This window comes from Saccoglossus kowalevskii, chromosome 10 (assembly GCF_978046115.1).
Source record: "Saccoglossus kowalevskii chromosome 10, keSacKowa6.1, whole genome shotgun sequence".
In the NCBI taxonomy this organism is placed as follows: domain Eukaryota; kingdom Metazoa; phylum Hemichordata; class Enteropneusta; family Harrimaniidae; genus Saccoglossus; species Saccoglossus kowalevskii.
This window is the reverse complement of record NC_140650.1, coordinates 9,950,218-9,962,445: the sequence shown is the minus strand read 5'-3', so window position 1 is coordinate 9,962,445 and position 12,228 is coordinate 9,950,218. Positions and strand designations below refer to the sequence as shown.

The 12,228-nt window shown below is 35.5% G+C and overlaps 1 protein-coding gene across 1 annotated transcript; it reads left to right on the top strand.

The window, feature by feature from the left end:
* The first annotated feature begins 148 nt into the window (after positions 1-148).
* Positions 149-11,609, top strand: LOC102802128 (BRISC complex subunit Abraxas 2-like). Its single transcript, XM_006823745.3, has 9 exons — positions 149-233; positions 2,494-2,584; positions 2,690-2,726; positions 4,499-4,565; positions 4,756-4,955; positions 5,369-5,497; positions 7,850-7,934; positions 8,066-8,180; positions 8,891-11,609. The coding sequence occupies exons 1-9, from the start codon at positions 159-161 to the stop codon at positions 9,316-9,318; spliced, it is 1,227 nt and encodes a 408-aa protein (XP_006823808.1). The 5' UTR covers positions 149-158; the 3' UTR covers positions 9,319-11,609.
* Positions 11,610-12,228: the final 619 nt, after the last annotated feature.

Sequence of the window (12,228 nt, the reverse complement as noted above, 5' to 3'; positions counted from 1 at the left end):
ATTTAGCGAAATTAATAGACAACTATTAATAACAAAAGTGTCAATTCCTTTTTTTTTATTTGTATTGTTTTATTTTATTTTCAACGTGTCAGAGCATGGAGGTAGAAATGGTCAGAGGAAGCATAATTTTATGAGGCTAGCTAGGGCGCCTCAATAAAATGGCGACAGTCAACATTAGTGGCGGTGTGTGGAGTTCCCTGTTTCTCGACCAAATCAACAGTCACAGTGATCAGGTGAGTGAATTTTAATATGAACATGCACTTAAACTGAAAAATAAAATGTAAACATAGTTTTGATATGGTTTCATAGAGGTACATGGTCAGAGTCGCGAAATAAACACGACGTCTCAAAGAGGTGTACAACTTCCTCCTAATGGCTGCAGTTCCGTCGATGTTGATTTCGACTGTCAACATTATTTCACGTTTCGCATTCTGAGACACATCGACAAATAAGTAATATACGATCCTACAAACTTGTAGGAATGAACCACAGCTTCCTGTGATCTATCGTATTTTCCCTCTTTCAGCAAACTATAGGAAAGACTTTACTGTATCCCCACCTCTAATCCTAATCCTAACCCTAACCCGACCCCTACCCTCTATTGTTCCCACAAATTAATTGTATATTCTCCTCTTGAGGAGACGATTCACAGTCAATTCGTCCCAATTCACATTCGTCCCAACACATTCGTCCCACAAGTCGATTCGTCCCAATTCACATTCGTCCCACAAGTCGATTCGTCCCAATTCACATTCGTCCCACAAGTCGATTCGTCCCAATTCACATTCGTCCCAATTCACATTCGTCCATTTTTTTTAATTTTTGGTCAGCGTTACGATCTTGAGCAGGGTCAATTTCTATGCCAACTGTTACTGACACGCTAACTAATAACTCCACGTTGTGTGTACGATGTATTTGTATTTATTAACTAATAACTCCACGTTGCGTGTACGGTGTATTTGTATTTATTAACTAATAACTCTACATTGCGTGTGCGGTGTATTTGTATTTATTAACTAATAACTTGTACGTTGCATGTACGATGTATTTGTATTTATTAACTAATAACTCTACGTTGCATGTAAGGTGTGTTTGTGTGTATTTATTTATTAACTAATAACTTGTACATTGCATGTACGGTGTATTTGTATTTATTAACTAATAACTCTACGTTGCATGTACGGTGTATTTGTTTATAACGTCGGCAAAAACAAAATGGCATAATGAACAATTACGCATGCCAGTGCTTGACGTGTACGTGAACAGTTCGTTGTTTGGATTTTTTGTGTTTATTTGGCGAGTTAGTAGTGGGCTAACCTTAAATCTGACGAATCGATCGACTTGTGGGACGAATCGACTTTGGGACGAATCAACTTGTGGGACGAATCGACTTTGGGACGAATTAACTTGTGGGACGAATCGACTTGAGACGAATCGACTTGTGGGACGAATCGACTTGGGACGAATGTGATTTGGGACAAATCGACCGTCCCCCGAGGAGACTATACATGTATAGTATATTTTTCTAGAGGGCCATAAACAACGGGGGGGGGGGGGGGGGGGGGGGGGTAGATGGTTCGAGTTAGAGTATTGTGGAGGGGGGCTTATATTGAAAAGCGAGTTTAGTCGTCTTTTTGTGAGATCTTCATCTCATATTATTATGATTGTAAAAGTTGAAATCTTATAAATCCTTGGTAATACCCACCATACAAATGTTCATGAAAACTCTTCTGACTACAGTGATCTCCAAAATAAACTGGTCATAAAATCAATTATCTCCCTATTAATTTCCCGTGGACATTGCAGTATCCCATGGAAGATTCTAGCAGTGTTTGTTTTGATTTTGAAATCAACCATTGGAAATATGTATGTCAAAAATATGATGGGGGTGTTTGAACACATGTGATGTATGTAAAAGTGTAAAAAAATGTAAAAAGTGCTCTTATGACACAAAAATTCACCATTTTTGTGATATTTCACACAACTCTTTCACCTAAAATCTGATTGAAAATGGTTTTCACAGAGCAACATATCTCACCATCTGCAACGTGATTCAGAACAGGGCTAATCAACAGTTGTGATTTGAATATGGAAAGCAACGTCGAATAATATTCATTCCTTGAACCATAATTTAAATTTTCATTCTCATATTTGTATTCTGTATCTAATCTTTATCACCCAACATCTCTGGTGAACAATGGTTGTGTTTAGGAGTGCTGGCTTTCGGATTGGAAGTGCCAAATTCAAAACCAAATCCACAAAGAGATATTTGAATATTCAAAGGAAACTGATAGGGAAATAGAGGTTTCATGACAGTTCAGTTTATTTTTGTTCCCACTGTTAGTGTACAGTTGATTAAAAATGGGTTTTCGCACCACCTGACCCTCAGAATTTCTCTTTTTGTCTCCCAGTATTTCTTCAATTCTCATTTGATTTTTCATGAATCACTGCAACAAATCATTAGAACATAAAACTATCTTTGTTATTTTACAGGAAGGATTTTTCATTGGAGAAGTTGTGAGTCATGTGACCAGTACAGTCACAGACACTCAGGAAAAACACAATAAAGAAGAAATGTTCATCAGTACGTAACCATAGAAAATATTTTGTAATGATCTGTTGCATTTTGAGCTGAGTTAAACTTTCCTGTAATTTTTAAAACTCATTTGTGGTTTTAACTTTATTGCAGATATCCACTCCTACCTTCCTGGTCTTGGTCTCGCCACGTAAGTTTAATATTTTATAACTGAACGGTGTGAATATTTCTTGTACATGTTCTGACTGTGGGAACACTTGTCACGCACAACACATAGTTGTTTTAGCTTCAATTGATTCCTTGTTCAATCATTCCTATTAGTCGCATAAGATAAGAAAGCAATGCCACCAAAAATTATTTAAATGAAATATTGTGTGTACTCAATGACACTTTAAATTCAAATCATTTTTAACTCAAGTGGTATCTGTATCTAAAATGTCAAAATAAAAAAAATGGAAATAAATGTATCTCGAAATGACTTTGATTTGACTCTCATTCTTTGAAACAAATCACAGTTGCCTGGTACACTTATTTTGTATCACGTATCAGGTCATTGAATGCATGAATGAGTGGATAAATTGGAATAATTTAACAAGATTTTGGTGAAATTGTTACCGCATTTATTGTACATTGTATGCATGCTTCTAAATAAATAAACGCTGCTCGGACTGATAAATATGATATATAGAAGATAATATTTGGTAATCGTAGTCCTAAATAACTAACTATTAATTAACTATTAATTAATTGAGTTATTTCCATTTTTTTTATTTTGACATTTTAGATACAGATACCACTTGAGTTAAAAATGATTTGAATTTAAAGTGTCATTGAGTACACACAATATTTCATTTAAATAATTTTTAAATTATTTTTAATAGTTATTTAGGACTACGATTATGCATGCTTCTGGTGTGTTTCTACTATAATCACTGTGTCATCATGATCAGACAAGTTTGTACAACATTACTCTATCAAGCATTTAATTTCGCAACACACTTTATTTTATTTCTTACAGAGAGCAAAAAAATATAGATATAAATTTGTTAAAGCATGATTGAGAAATGGGTCTGAATTCCTGTAAAATAATCACGTTTTTTTTATTTGTATACAGCATATTATTTGTCTGCCAAGATTTGTTAAAAGAATATTAGTAGAAGTTTATTTATTTTTAATGTATCCAGGAATGTGCATGACTTATTAATTTGCATGGGACATGCATGTAATGCTATAGGCAGGAAGTCCAAATCCTGGTTTGTTTTTTAGCTACGACTGATTAATTACAGACAAAAACGACATGCTGCTGACAATTTGGTGGACAATTTTGACAGTCTTTAATTAGAAAACGAAAGCATACAAAAGATGATACAGGTTTCTTGTGTACATTAATTGTCACAAAAAATGCTCAAAAAAATATAGATTTCTTTTAAAATGAAATTGACTATCAGGTAATTGACAAACATTGATATGACATATGTACTACTGTATTCACCTATATCTAAGCTTATACCGGTACATATAGGGAGTGTGTGGTAGAATGTCTGAATTGTAGCTCAGTTTTCAACACATTTCACAGCGCACAGCAGGGGATGTCATTTCGTTCCAAAACACTTTTGTTCCACTGCTTTCTGTCCCACTGCTATTTCGTCCTACTACAGTTTCGTCCCACTTCAGTTAGGGTTAGGGTAAGACATCATTATACATTGTAAGAGTAGTAGTAATCAGCTTGAGCGTAGCATAGCATAGTGGGAAGGTGTTTAGGCTGAAACGACTGTGAATCATATCTCCCCTATTGCTACAGAACAGATTTGAAACATAATTTGATATTTCCCATGTGGCAATACTGTTAGTTATGCCGAATACATTTTTAATCAACTTGTGAATGTATTCAACTTAAATGTAGAAGTAAGCACTGTTCTCAGAATTTGACTTTTGTGACAATCAGTTTATTTATATTGATAGATTTTATGACAGTAAAGGAAGTGTTGATCAAGTCAAATTATTGTCTTTATTAAAAGATAACTACAAGGTAAGTCATTAGAATGTGTCTCAGGGGTGGGGCATATCTGTTGCTGTTGCTGTGAACAGTTTTCAAATATTTTTTATCCAGTCATTCTCAAACCTATAACATAAATTGGTTCCCATTGTTGACCCAAACTCTGTCAAGTACATGTAAGAATGAGTGATAAAATGCCTTGCATGCAATTTTTGTTTCACAGAATATAATAGGCTGGTATACATTTCGGCGTATGACCCCTCTCCAGGTCAGCATGAAGGAAAGAACTATACATCAAAGTCTGTTACATGTTTTCCATGGCATATCCATGAATACATTCATTTTTGGAATGTTCACCATGTCGCCTAACTCGCTTGTATCTACATACACCATGGATTTTACATTTACAACATTTAATGGCAGGTAAGTGTGTTGTCATGGCAACATGGTTACTATCTCAGACAGATGAGTAGCACAGAATTCACAATTAATATTACCGATAGTTTTTAAAATAGCAGACTTCTCATTAAACTGTACTGGATTTATATTTCTGCTCCCGTTCGAAACTTATATAGATAAAATAAATGTTGCTTTTCTGTTCAAGATGACACCCTGCACTAATAGTATGAATACAGAGAAGAAAAAACAAAACTGTTAAAATATTTGAACCATAACCATTTCTTTCATAGAGTTGTGTTAGTATTCAGACATGTGAATTCTTCATTGCATGTCATACTTGGATATTGTCTATTTTTGATGTTTTTTGTTTCTTTATTTGTGTTTCAGTGACTTCAATACTTTACCTATAATACATTGTTTCTATATTTGTGTTTCAGTGACTTCAATACTTTACCACTTACAATTGTTAATTTAGGAGACACTGAAAACTCGGATTATAAATTATCGTCAAATTCCACAATCAACACAAAAACTGGTGTTTACAGCCAAATATTAGACAGTTTCAGGTAAGATGTACCTCTCAATTATTGGGTATTTAATATGGCCTGAAGAGTTGCCAATTAAAAGTTTTAATACATTGGGTACTTGACTTTGAACTATAGACAATCAGAAATGTCATGTTGGTCCGACAGAGCATGTGCTTCGCTGTTCAGTCGAGCGGTACACGGGACTGGTGTAACGATTATTCAATTGTATTTATATCTCAGTTTCTTACTGGATGTTAAAATTTAGTTGTGATAAATAATTTGACGTTTGGGACAACGTGTGAAAAAAGTACCTTGCCATACCCAAAGCCGGCATGTGAAAAAAATAACCCTGCCTGGTATACAGGAAGTAAACATGCAGAACAGTTCAGCTCTGAAAATTTGACGTCATAATTGGGCAGGGACACTCTGTATAAGGAGTGAGGTTATTGACACGTCTCTTGATTTGAATTTTATTTGTCGGAGCTCGGACGCCGCTTCTACACGGAATCCTTCTCAAGTTTATTCTCGGCTTCATTTTCCACTTCAACGAGGTGTTTTTTATATGATCACCGGTGGATCGGTGCCGGTAAACCCATGTATGTGGCAAATTTTGCCATTGCACGTCGGCCTTTACCAATCCCTCTTCCTGCGATCACCTTTTTCTGGTTTACTTGGAACTGTTTTCCTTGTTTTCAAAAGATGTGAAAATGCTCTTGGCTGAGGAAAAATAACATTCGGAATTTGAACATTTAAATTGGAAGTGGGATCCCTAGCCATGCCGTGTTTTCCTCCAATGTCAAATCCCTTCGTTGCAGCTTAAACACCACAATTGCCGAAAAGGTTCGCTATTTAAAATGTAGACATCAATCAGTCTCAGTGATCTATCTGCGTCAGCCATCTCATCTTCGTCACATGGTCACAATTCCCTTTCTGATGCACTTCTTGGCGCTTCTTCTATTTCTTCAATGTCTGAGCTACATGTAGATAAATGTTGCACCGTCACAGCAGTATCGGCGGAGTTCAAACTTTCGCAGGACTCATACCACGATCGATGTTTGTTTTTTTGAGACGAAGTTTTGCTTCTTCGGACATTGGAGTCATATTCTTCCTTTTTCGTCCCTTCCTACTCTTCATTTCTAATAATAATTCTGATAACAATTTTAAGGAGCGCTAAGTTTTGGATGTGTCACACTCAGTGTACTAATATAGAACGATCACAGAGACAGGGTGTGTATGCGTTGTTTCCGTTGCTAAGTAGGCCAACTTATGCAAATTAGGTCAATATTTATTGTTTGCACTCAAAGGCGATTATCCTGAAATCAACGTGAGTGGTCTGCTGTTATAAACACATATCCTAACTTTTTTGTTAAAAATGTTTTTTTGGGTGTACTGGTTAGTATTTTGAGTGGGAAACGCATACATTACATGCAGATAGACAAATGCCACCAAAGAGACAATAAACAAAAAATGTATAAAATAGCGACTGTAAAGTCTACTACATCCTTAAAGTGATATGTATTATACATGTATTACATAACTGTAATATGTCAAGTATTACTGATAGGAACATGCAACCATGCAATGATGAAGTCATTCGAGAGGAGATATGACAACTATATCGCATGACCATATATGTATAAAAAAACTCACTTTCCCCATCTTAAGTCTTAAATGACTTCATTGCCAATGGGCCCCATGTTATTTGATATCTCCTAGTACCACTCATCAGATTAAAATGAAAGTTGGTATATCAGAGTTCTTTGGTTGTCTACCAACATGTTTTATTTATGATTAAAACTGTGCAAATTAATTTTCATATTCAATAGCAATTTTTTATGTTTTTCCACTTGTATCAGATTTTAATGAAACTTGCTACATAGATGCTTTGGATAATCTACAGACCTGATTAGTTTGTTTTGGGGATAATTCACAAATGTGATTAGCTTAGAGTTGAAGTCGTTGCATATGAATACCTATTTAGCTTAATTTAGTCCATTTTCTTATTATAATATTGGAATTTGATTTGATTGTGCATATGTGCTCTGGGATAAATCACAGATATACAATGAAATGTATTCTTTATGCTTTAAGAGTGTTTTTTGTTTTTATTACACTATTTGACCCTGGATAACTTTATTAGAGATTGGATCCCAGCTTGCCTGAAAAACTGGGTCCCTCTTCAATTATTGGAGTCCGGGAAGCAAAATATGGGGTTAACACAATCCCTGTTATGTTTTTGGAGACTCTCTGAAAGTGGTGCATTAAGCTAAATATTCAAACCAGGATTACATGTAATATGTATAGATTAATTCGTTGACATTCATGTCTCATTGAACTGTTGTTTTCCTCTCCAATCACACCAATCAATCACATTGTGATTTGTACCTGTAGGGAGCATTGCATGGATCGGACAGGACAATTAAAATGCATCAAAGATATACAGCATATGAACTGTACCCTGCAATCAAAACTAGTGGTAAGTTGAAACTGTTACTATTATGAGTGGCAGTACTTTTACCATCATGTCTATACATCTATATATTGAAGTATTTAGTGTGGAGAAACACTGTTGTGTTATATGTATTGTACCATAATGGTTTCTTCTAGTCCCTACGTCAGAAAGTTGGTTCAAGTGAAGACAGTCTGCAAAAGTTGTCGCTTGAAGTTCAGGAACTGAGAACAAAAGCTGAAGTAAAACGAAAAAAAGTGATAAAACAAAAAGGTAAGATTCCCATGAAATTGAAAAAAAAAAAATTGAGATGTACACTTTGTTTTATCACGTGATAAATTCCCATTCTGACAAAGTTTAAAGAGGAACTTATGGAATGACGTTATTGTGTCTATTCATGTGTGTACAACCCCATCTGTATCTTAGACATTACTTGGCAGATCACATTCAAACTTGAAACGTAGATCTTTGGAGACATGTTTACATCCATTTGTTTGATGATCATTTTCAAGTTGGCCAAATGGCAACCATTTTAATGTTCAACATCAAAATAATTTTGTTATTTATGTTATTTATGTCATAATATTAGTATTTTCATTCCAGAAATTTTATTCCACACTGCCGAGACATATCAATCAGTCTGACATCAATATACCTCGTGTTGCTCATAAAAACCCTACAGAACTGGAGCCTTTACACATTCCTCAGGATCGGGGGGGGGGGGGGCCTTATAGACTAGAAAGCAAACATCCATTGGCCAACTTGCAGGAGTTACTAAGTTCATTGATTAAACCTTCCATATATACAGACAAAAAGCAAACAGCAGTTACAACATACACGAAATACAGTATACTTCATGAACAGATTTTAATCATCAATGGACAACTGTGGAAAGTTTCTATTTCTAGAGTACTATAGTATATTTGTCAATTAAACAATCCTTTCTCCTTTGTCAATGACTTGTATTACATCTTCCTTTACAGAAGAGAAAAAATTTGAAGAGCAATTCGTTGAAGAAAATACTAAGACTATTGACACAAGTCCAGTTGCTGCAGAAACAAGCTGTGGCATATGCGAAGAAAAAGCAGTTGTCACAGTTGAAGCCCCTGTGAAAAAGACATTAGATTCCAGTGATCCTTTTCTTGGAATTTTAACCGAGATGAAAGCCTCGATAATAAAATCAAAGAAAAATCCAAAGTTGAGGAAGAGTATTGCTGAGGAGTGTGATGATGGAGGAGAAGGACAGGTATTTGACATGTCATCTGAAGACCAGGTAGATAGGAAAACTAACAATGGACACCCGTATGTACCGCTAGATGATGTCAATGATGGAGACAGCGACGCTACATTTGTATCGAGTCAGCACAGTCTGAAAGAAGACTGTGGGACGTCAGATTCACCTGTATTTTGAAAGCATTGCTGAAGTGACAAGGACATTTGAATCGTTTTGATGAGTTGACATCTGTTGTCTACAGAAACTTAATATGGCCATATTCTTAAGGCACAGGTTGCTGTGGTTTGTGTAAAATGATTGAATTGATGATAACTGTGTTCACTGCGCTACTACCGATAATCACTGACATTACCGATAATCATTCATATTTAACAGCATATAGGAAAGTTTTTTAATTTAATATATTTATTTTATTGTGTGTATTAATGGCTGTTACAACTTTGCTGTATCTGTTGACAGTGTTTATAAATGTCTACTACATCTTGGCTATATATGTTGAGAAGGGTCTGATGGATTATTGTTGGTACATTGTATGTCATCAGCAGTCTAGCAGATTTACTTGAGGGTCTGTAGAACCATAATCTATATAGATTATATTCTTTAACCAAGTGGAGGGCCATAATGGCCTTTGTGTGTCACTTCAATGAGGGCCATAAGGGCATTTGAGTGTCACAACAGGGAAGATCATTAGGGTTTTGATTGTCACCCCAGGGAGGGGCCATCAAGGTTTTGATTGTCACCCCAGGGAGGGGCCATCAAGGTTTTGATTGTCACCCCAGGGAGGGGCCATCAAGGTTTTGATTGTCACCCCAGGGAGGGCCATCAGGGCTTTGATTGTCACCCCAGGGAGGGCCATCAAGGTTTTGATTGTCACCCCAGGGAGGGCCATCAAGGTTTTGATTGTCACCCCAGGGAGGGCCATCAGGGCTTTGAATGTCACTCAGAGAAGTCCATCAGGGCTTTGAGTGCCTTCCCCCAAGGGAGGGCTATCAGGACATTGAGTGTCAACCCAGGGAGTGCCATTATGGCCTTTGAGTGTCAACCTAGGGAGTGCCATTATGGCCTTTGAGTGTCAACCTAGGGAGTGCCATTATGGCCTTTGAGTGTCAACCTAGGGAGTGCCATTATGGCCTTTGAGTGTCAACCTAGGGAGTGCCATTATGGCCTTTGAGTGTCAACCTAGGGAGTGCCATTATGGCCTTTGAGTGTCAACCTAGGGAGTGCCATTATGGCCCTTGAGTGTCAACCTAGGGAGTGCCATTATGGCCTTTGAGTGTCAACCTAGGGAGTGCCATTATGGCCTTTGAGTGTCAACCTAGGGAGTGCCATTATGGCCTTTGAGTGCACAGAGAGAGCCTATGAAGCTCATAAAGATGACTAGAAATACTATAATATGAATAAATTGAAATAAAGTGCATCATATCAGGAATGTAACAGTTCAGTGTTTTTTTTTTTCAGCACTCAGAACTGCATGACATGGTTTGATATGTGAGATCAAAGTATCAACAACGCTGAATATACAACAAATTAATTATAAGTTAAGCTATGCTTATTGACAGTATCATTTTAATTGGTCGTTTACTCGTTGTTAATCCATGGTCAGTTAATAGTTAGGACATATAAACCACATATGGTACACAATAGTTGTTTATATGCCATGACCATGATGATTTAACTTATCAAACAAATACCAATATAAATATAAAATAATGAGATAAAGCAGAATAAGACTCAACATTTTGTATCATGGTTGCTCCATGAATATGAAAAACATTCATATTTGCATTCTAGACCAATTGTAACACAGACAAAGTCTGATATATAAATTAATTAGCTCATAATACATCCAACTAACAATTTCTGTATACCAGTAATCTCTTTGTTGTTCTTTATTTATGTTCGCCTACATGTACATCCCATCTTCTTTTAAATATATATGTTGTTATGGTTACATGTAAAGTAACTTATGCTTGCCATTTCAAAGCACCGCTGTCACACAGAATATTTGAATTTTGTTTAAACAATGTATTTATACACATTGTATACATCGTCATGGTAACATTTTTATTTGTGACGATGAATACTAACGACTATGAGAAATGTTTTTGAACTGTCTATTGCATTAGTGCACATGTAGTAAGACCAGCGAACAAAACACTTACAATTCACTCTTGTATAGTGGTGTTCTAATGATGACACCATGTATGGAGAATTTACAATTTTTTTTTATGAATCGGTGATATTTAGCAATTCACGATACTTAATATTATTAGCTTAATAATTGTGACAAGTGTTTTTTTTTATATTATTTTAAAACACTATTTTTTTTGCATTATTTGATATTTTGAATCTGTACTGCATATATTGTAATGCTTTTTAGTCCTATGCTTTCTTTCCTGTTCCCTTTCCTTCCTGTTTTTTTAAATATTATTTTAATAAATTCAAATCACTCGAATTGTTAATCCAAATTATATTGGTATGCTTACGTATAATTTACATAAAAGAATATTCCTTGAAATTATGAATACTTTTTAATACAGTAAGTCAGTTGATAAGTAAATATATATATATATAGCTGTAGCAGTAATGTAGGGGATCCAAGCTAGTTGTTGTAGGAAGTCTTGTGATTGTCAACTCTGGAATATGTAATTGTTTTCATCATTTTAGATTTGGAAAATGGGACATACACAGGAATAGGGTGCTTAGAGTACAGGAATTAGCTTGGCTAGATTTCTAGGGTTAGTGTGTTAAACGGTTTTGAAATAAAGTAGATAGACCACAGTTTGAAATAAAGTGGATAGACTACAGTTTTGAAATAAAGTGGATAAACCACAGTTTTGACATAAAGTGGATAGACCACAGTTTTGAAATAAAGTGGGTAGTCCACGGTTTTGAAATAAAGTAGATAGACCACAGTTTGAAATAAAGTGGATAGACTACAGTTTTGAAATAAAGTGGATAAACCACAGTTTTGACATAAAGTGGATAGACCACAGTTTTGAAATAAAGTGGGTAGTCCACGGTTTTGAAATAAAGTAGATAGACCACAGTTTGAAATAAAGTGGATAGACTACAGTTTTGAAATAA

Excerpts from the sequence above, each read along its gene's own strand:
- LOC102802128 (XM_006823745.3), top strand. The coding sequence starts at position 159 with ATGGCGACAGTCAACATTAGTGGCGGTGTGTGGAGTTCCCTGTTTCTC. Across the intron at positions 234-2,493 it reads TCAACAGTCACAGTGATCAG|GAAGGATTTTTCATTGGAGA; the intron begins GTGAGTGAATTT and ends GTTATTTTACAG. Across the intron at positions 2,585-2,689 it reads TAAAGAAGAAATGTTCATCA|ATATCCACTCCTACCTTCCT; the intron begins GTACGTAACCAT and ends ACTTTATTGCAG.